This window comes from Ovis aries, chromosome 13 (assembly GCF_016772045.2).
Source record: "Ovis aries strain OAR_USU_Benz2616 breed Rambouillet chromosome 13, ARS-UI_Ramb_v3.0, whole genome shotgun sequence".
NCBI lineage: Eukaryota > Metazoa > Chordata > Mammalia > Artiodactyla > Bovidae > Ovis > Ovis aries.
Window position 1 is genome coordinate 77,565,343 of NC_056066.1, and position 7,190 is coordinate 77,572,532.

At 52.6% G+C, this 7,190-nt stretch overlaps 1 protein-coding gene across 1 annotated transcript in view; it reads right to left on the minus strand.

Moving 5' to 3' along the window:
- The window catches only part of KCNB1 (potassium voltage-gated channel subfamily B member 1), a 116,821-nt gene extending 110,368 nt beyond the window's left edge, over positions 1-6,453 (minus strand). Inside the window, exon 1 of the mRNA XM_004014630.6 lies at positions 5,705-6,453. Within this exon, the coding sequence (XP_004014679.1) occupies positions 5,705-6,271 (567 nt within the window). The 5' untranslated portion in view covers positions 6,272-6,453. The remainder of the gene's footprint in view (positions 1-5,704) is intronic.
- Positions 6,454-7,190: the final 737 nt, after the last annotated feature.

Consider the following 7,190-nt stretch of genomic DNA (forward strand, 5'->3'; position numbering starts at 1 on the left):
TCCCTGCCTCATTTTTCTCGATGATAAAACGTGAATGCCCCCAGGATCAGATGAGGGAAGCAGAAACATCATCACACTAAAGCCGTGAAATCCCAAGGGGGCAGGCAGTGAGCCTACAATCAACAACACTGTAACAAGGGATGTGGCCAACCGAGGGAGTGGTTAAAATAGAGGAATCCAGTGATAACACAAATAATCACTATTGTCATTTATAGAATGTTTACCATATACCAGGCACTGGGTTAAGCTCTCTATCCAGGTTATCTTGTGAAGGCCCTAAGAGGTGAGCTCCATTATAATTCCCATTTTCGCCATTTTCTAGAGGAGGAAATAGAGACTCAGAGGAGGAAAGGAACTTGCCCAAGGTGTCATATTCCTGGTAATCAATGTCAAATGAACCATATCTGTAGGACTCCAGAGCTGATTCTTTTTTTAAGTTCTTATTTATTTATTTATTTTTGGCTATGCTGGGTCTTGTTTGCTGTGATGGCTTTTGTCTAGTTGTGGCGAGCAGAGGCTACTCTCTAGTTGTGTGTGGGATTCTCACTGGGGTGACTTTTCTTGTTGCAGAGCCTGGACCCTAGGGCACTTGGGCTCAGTAGTTGCAGTTCCCAGGCTCTGGAGCGCAGGCTCAGCAGACAGGGCTCATGGGCTCAGTTGCTCTGTGGTATGTGGGATCCTCCTGGATCAGGGGTCTAACCCATTCTGCACTGGCAGGCGGACTCCCCACCAATGAGCCACCAGGGAAGCCCCAGAGCTGATTCCTAATCAAATCTGTGGTGGGCAAACCACTGACCAGCGTCTCTAAATGAAGGATACTTCCACTTTGGAATATAATAACAATGATTCATATTCATAAAGTACTTTCATTTGCAAATTACATTCGCCTTCTGAAATCCCAAGGGGTGGGCACTTATGCCATCACCATTTGGCAGAGGAGTTCACTGAAGCTCAGAGAGCTTGAATGATCTGCCCAACATTCTGGGATGAAGAAGCACAGGCTCGGGAACCAGGCCAACCCGGGTTCAAACCCTCGCTCTGCTCTTTTCTTTCCTTCAACAAATATTAACTGAGCACCCTTAGTTGTGTGAGCTCCGGAAAGTGACTGTCCCTCTCAGAGCTTCCACTTCTTCTTTGTAAAATAATATTAACACCACTCATAGAATCCATTCCCCCCCTTCATCTGAAAAGCCCAGACACTTGCTTTCCCAGGCTTCCCTGAGGATAAAGCATGAGCATGTGACCTGACCAATGGGATTTAAAAAGAAGTCTGCCAGGGGCCTGCTGGAAAAGGTTAGGCTGGGGAGAGGGGTGGGGAAACAACTGGCATAGAAAAGGGCATGCCCCTCTTCACCGGTTGGACATCATGTGTCTCTATTTGAAGGCTGGAACTGGGTAGCCATCTCATGATACCAGGCATCCAGCCTGAGGACCAAGCTACCTGCAGGAGCTGGAGGAGCAGGACAGAAAGAATCTAGAATTCCGGGACTTCCTTGGTGGTCCAGTGGTGAAGAATCTGCTTTGCAGTGCGGGGGACTAGGGTTCCATCCCTGGTCCGGCAACTAAGATCCCACGTGCCCAACAGCTTAAACTGTGTGCTGCATGAAGCCCCAAGCGCTCTGGAACCCGCTTGACACAATTAGGGAGTCCAATGTGCCCCAATGAGAGATCCTGCATGACTGAACGAATATTACTCATGCTGCAACTAAGACTTGACACAGCCTAATTAATTAATTTAAAGTAAGAATCTAGAATCCTAATGGCATCAGGGAACCATTAGCCCAAAGCCAGCTACCTTGAAACTCCCTGTTAGGTGAGAAGATGCATCTTCCTCCTTATAGAAGCCACTTCCGGTTTCCTATTCCGTGACTTGTAGCCCAAGTGGGAAGACTACCTTGATTGAATTATTGAAAGGATTTCAATGCTAGTGCATAGAAAGCATCACTAATCGGTGCCTGGCACAACAAACGGCAGCTCCTCTGGAAATTATCTCAGGCTTTAACCCTGAGACTCTTCCAGGCACCAAAGACCCTCCTGGCCTGGCAAATTAGCTCTCTGTCTCTCCTACTGAGAAAAGCTTGTAGTTTTCCCAGAAAGCAGAAACCCAGCGGTGGCCCAGAACCACAACCCCATCACTCGGATGAGACTGACCCCAGCTTCCAAACTAGAATCAATCACATTGCCTTTTGTCTAATGGATTTTGATTTTCACTCCCCTGATGGGGAAGGCAAGGGCTTGTGCTTTGGTCTGTCTCCATGTTGCCAGAACATCCATCAATTATTAACAGCAGCAGCTCAGCCACTCAGTGCTGCTATCAGAAGGAAAAGACTTGCCGCAACCCAGCCCAGCCAGCCATAGAGAAAGGACTCTGCTGCTTATTATTTATGAAAACAAGCCCTATGTAATGTTGGGTAGGCACTGTGCTCAATTCTGGCAAACATGATGACCCTTCAAGGTGGGCCTTTTATCTATGCTTTACAGGCTGGAGGCTACAGCTTGAAGAAGGGAAGAACTCACCAAAGGCCAGAAACTGGCGAGACGGTGAACCTGGCCTTAAAACCCAGGTCTGTCTTTGGTCCTACATATATAAGATATGGCGTTTCTGTATCTCACAATCACCCAGCCGTGATCCTCCATTCGACTTCTTATCCTGTGAACTCTGAGAAATTTCTACAGGCCTTGCTGTTCTAACAACTGAAGCTTCCTAGTTGGGGAGCTGGGGGCGGGTGGGGAGGGCAAAGAACAAATCCCCCAAGGGGGCTAGAGGCACAGAGAACTGGGCTACAGGTGGGTTGACAGCAAGGAGTGACAGGTCCATGAGACACAGTGACTGACCACTCCATTCATTCATTCCACCTGGATTTATCTGGAGATGCTCTGTGCCAGGCACCATGATGGATACTGGGAATGGGGCAGTGAATACAACTCATGATACTCATATTCTTGTAGAGGAGGAACTGAGAAATACAAGGAAGCAGGTACAATTTCAGATAGTGCTCAAGCCCCGAGCAAGAAGGACACTGCAAGATGTCAGTGTAAGAAGAGAGAGGCTGTCTTAGATAGGGGTCAGGAAAGGTCTTTTAGAGGAGGGGACATCTGAGCGGGGACCAGCTCCTAAAAGGAAGGAGAAAGAGTGACCAGCCATGGGACAATATGGGGAAGAGAATTCCAGGTGGCAAGAACAAGTGCAAAGGTCCTGAGTTAGGACAAAGACGGATCTGTGTAGGGACGAGCAAGGAGGCCAGTGGGGCTGAAACTGAGTGAACCAGAGGAGAAAAGAGATGAGTTTAGAGAGGTCATGGAGCTGAATTCGTGGTGAAGGGTTTGGACTTTATTCTGTAATGGGAAAACTCTCTGGAGCATTTTGAGCAGATGAATAATGTAATCCAATTACATCTAGAAAAGCTGACTCTGGCTGCTGAATGGGGAATGGATTGCAGGAGGCAAAGGTGGAAGCAGGGGGACTGGGAAGGAGACTATGGCACTTAATCACTGTGGAAAGAAGAGCAATTCAAAATCACACTTGAGTGTGAATTTCTGGCTACTCCCATTTGCCTGCTGTGTGACCTTAGGCAAGTTACTTAATCTCTCTGATCTTCCCTCTCTTTGAAAGGTAGGATATAATAATAGGGAACTGGTACAAGGCTAAATGTGTTGTCCATATACAGTGGATATGTGATCAATGGCAGGATTTCTATGCTGAGGGCCAATGAGCCTGCCTGCCACACCATTTCAGCCTCAGCTGCAAACATCCTAGACCATCCATCTGCCAGGACTAGCCAGCAGCCCCAGCCCAGGATCACAGAGAGGTCATGAAACTCGTCCCTGTGATCGGATTAACCCAAGGGAGCGATGAAGCTGTTTATTCCCAACCAACACCTTTTACAAGCCTTAGCCACTGCCTAGCTGCCAGGCACCAACCCAAACAGAGCCCTTTGCCTACTTCTTCTGGGAAACGGGCCCTCCCCTGCTCTGCCCCTCACTCTCTTGTCTTAGGGACAGAACAGAGAGGAGGGAGTCATATCTGGGTCTAAACCAGGTGTGGAAGGGAGAAACCTGGTCAGGCCTGGAAATAGCAAAATAAGTCTGCTGATCCTAAGCTGGTTAAGGGTGAGTGACTATGTCTTAAGACAGAGGCTTTTTGGACACGAAACCTGGGGCAGGATTATGGCCAGAGGCAGCCTGCAAAGAGGAGACGGGCCTAGGAATCTCTGCGTCCTCTTTAGGGTGGACAGGAAAAAGAGAAAACCTCTCTCCGTGCTCCAACAAGCCACTCAGTCCTACATTCACACTCTTAAAGGCTTCTCCTTGGGCAGCCAGATCTGGAGAGAGGGCCTCCTCAGAACCCCCTCTAGACCTGGCCCTCCACATGGGCCTTCAGTGAGGGGCCAGTTGAGCCAGGGGCACCCACAATGAGAGGGCAGGACAGGCCTCTGGACAGTAGGCTGGCCAGGAGGCAGCCTGAGCTCACACCTCATGGCTGGTATGCAGATCTCCTTCCCTCTTTTTCTTTTTGCCATGAATACATTTACCTGTTCTTCCCCTGTCTTATTGGCCCTGCTCTCCAGGAACAAGTTATGTTCAACGTATCTTTCCCAGCTCGGTCCTCCTGGGTTCTGACCTTAACGCCCCTCTTTTCTGGCCCCCTCTGGGCCCCGCAGGGCCTCTTTTGTGGCACTCCACACAGTGTGTTGTCATTTCCTTGCAACCTCCAGCACCTTGGCCACGTGAAGATAGGCCCCCATCTCTCTGAGGCATCCCCGAGTCCCAGCCTAACACAGACAAGTTGCTCATCAGCAAATGACCTCCTGCCCTGCTCTGGCTCGCACCCCAAGCCTTCATCCCTTACAGCCCCCATTTTTTTTTAACCTGGCAGCACATAGTTCTATCCATTGTGATGAGACCCATTCCTGCCTCTTTCTCCTGCTTTCTCTTTTTCACATTGCCTCATTTTTTCTCCCCTATTTCAAAATTTACATCTTCTTCCGATAGCCAAAGCATCTTTAGCAGCTGCATCAAGCATTCTGGGAATCAATTCACCAAATAAATGAAGACAGAGCAAACCAGGGGTGATCCTTCGCCCACAGGCATCCATAACCAGCTGCATGCATCATGCACACACATACCCATCCCTCAGAGTCCCTTTGCCTCATTTTTCTCACTTATGTTAAAACTGCCTCACAGTATCTCAGTGTCCTCCAAGTAGGTCTGTAAGCTGCTTCATTCCCTCCTTGGAGCAAAGTGGGGTTATAAATATAGGGATAAGTATTAAAATTGCAGTGTGACTCTCCTCTAGCCTGGGTCTAGGCATCCACAAGGGAGCATTATGTAGAACAGACCTAACCCAACTCTACTCCATCTCGAGGCTTTATTGTCCCTCTGTGCCCCGTTATTTGCAGTGTCCATTCTTTTGATGTGGGTTTTCGTAAGTCTCCACAAAGCCTTTTCTCCAGCAAAGCTGGGGTATAAAGTATTGAATAATAAAAGGATGAGGTGGCCAGAGCCATACAGGAACGAACAGTCTGAAGGGGTTGTTGGTTCTCACCTCTGAGGTCTCAGCCACAGCCCTTTCTCTTTCCTGGTCTTCATATTTGTGGGAACTAAGCCACAGTCCCTCAACCGTGGTCCTCGATCTGGACACACAGGCGGAACCAACCCCCCCTCCTCCCGCCCCAGCCCAGCACCGCCCGGATTTCACGCTCACCTTGGCGGCCACAGAGGAATTGGGCTTCTCCAGTAAGTCCCAGAGTTTCTTCCTCTTCTCCGCGCAGCACGTGTTATCGAACTCCTCGCCCTCCCGCTCGCGGAGAGTCTCTGCCTCGCGCTTGAGCTCCTCGTTCATCTGCTCTTTCTTCTGGTGGTAGCGGGCCTGGCAGCAGGACTCCAGGTAGATTTCGTCGATGCCCCAGTAGTCCAGCTCTTGGCTGAAGCTGAGTGCGCACATCTCCTCCATCATGTGCAGCCGCCCGGTGCGGTAAAAGTTGAGGATGGAGGTGAAGGCGCCCGGATGGCGGTCGAAGAAGTACTCGTTGTCGTCGAGGCTGTAGTCGTCGCACACCTCCAGCAGCGAGTCGTGCGTGTTGCAGTCGCGGAGCTTGCCCAGCCGCGTGCGGGGCAGGCGGTCCAGGGTGCGCCAGAGCACCTCGTGTGCCAGCCCACCGACGTTGAGGCGGACGCGCCTCGAGCACGCCTTGCTGCGCACGATCTCCATGGGCTCGGGTGGCAGCGAGCTAGTGGAGCGGGAGCCATGCTTCGTCATGCCCGCCGGCATCGCTGGTCCGGCCGCCCCCGCCCCCCCTGCCCCCCCAGGCCGCTGTCACTGGACGGCGAGGCCAGCCGCCGCGGGGGAGGGGGGCAGGGAGCGCTTTGGGCTGCTGGGGGTGCAGGGGGCCGCGCGGGCGCGCGTCACGGCCGTCTTCTCACCTCCATCCCGACGGCTGCGAGGCAGAAAGCGGACGCAGGTCAGCGGACGAGGAGCTGTGCGCGGCCCCTCCCCACCTCTCCACCCCGGCCCCTGCCGGCCTTGACCTTCCCCGCGCTTAAGCGGCTCAGGGCCGCAGCCGGGCTGGGCGCTGTCCCTCCCGCCGGTGCTGAAGTCCGCCCCACCCCGTGGCTGGAGGGAGGGGCCGCCCTCCGGAGCGGGGAGAGGGCCCCCAAGAGGCGCCGGGGGGACCCGGGAGGCCCCACCCCGGGCCTTCCGCCGCCCTGGCTCTGTTCTGCCGCCTGGGGCGCTGTCCGCCCCGTCGAGTGCTGAAACTCGCTTTTCTGTGGGTCTCCCCGTCGAGGGCCGCACCTGGCCCCGCCATGCGGAGAGGAGGGCAGCTGAATGAAAAAACTTTTTTTCTTTTTTCAAAAAAATACTTATCTTTTCCTTCCCCTGCTCCGAGATAATTAGGATTTGAAGGCTGGGGCGGGGGGGGAGGCGGCGGGGCGGTGACAGGGGGATTGCTTTTTCTAAACCTTTAAATATTTGGGGGAATTCTGGAGCGTTTCAGGTGCCCACCTGTCGGTCACAACAGACCGGATAGTCACGACAGCCCCACTGTCCTGGAGCGACCCCTCTCCCCAAGCCACACGGGAGCACCTCTTGAGGTCTCTCCGGAGACGAGGTGAACACTGAAGACGCAAAGCCAAGCTCTGCGCCGGGTCCTGCCCCTCCCTCCGCGCCCCCTGCCCCACGGCGGGGGCTG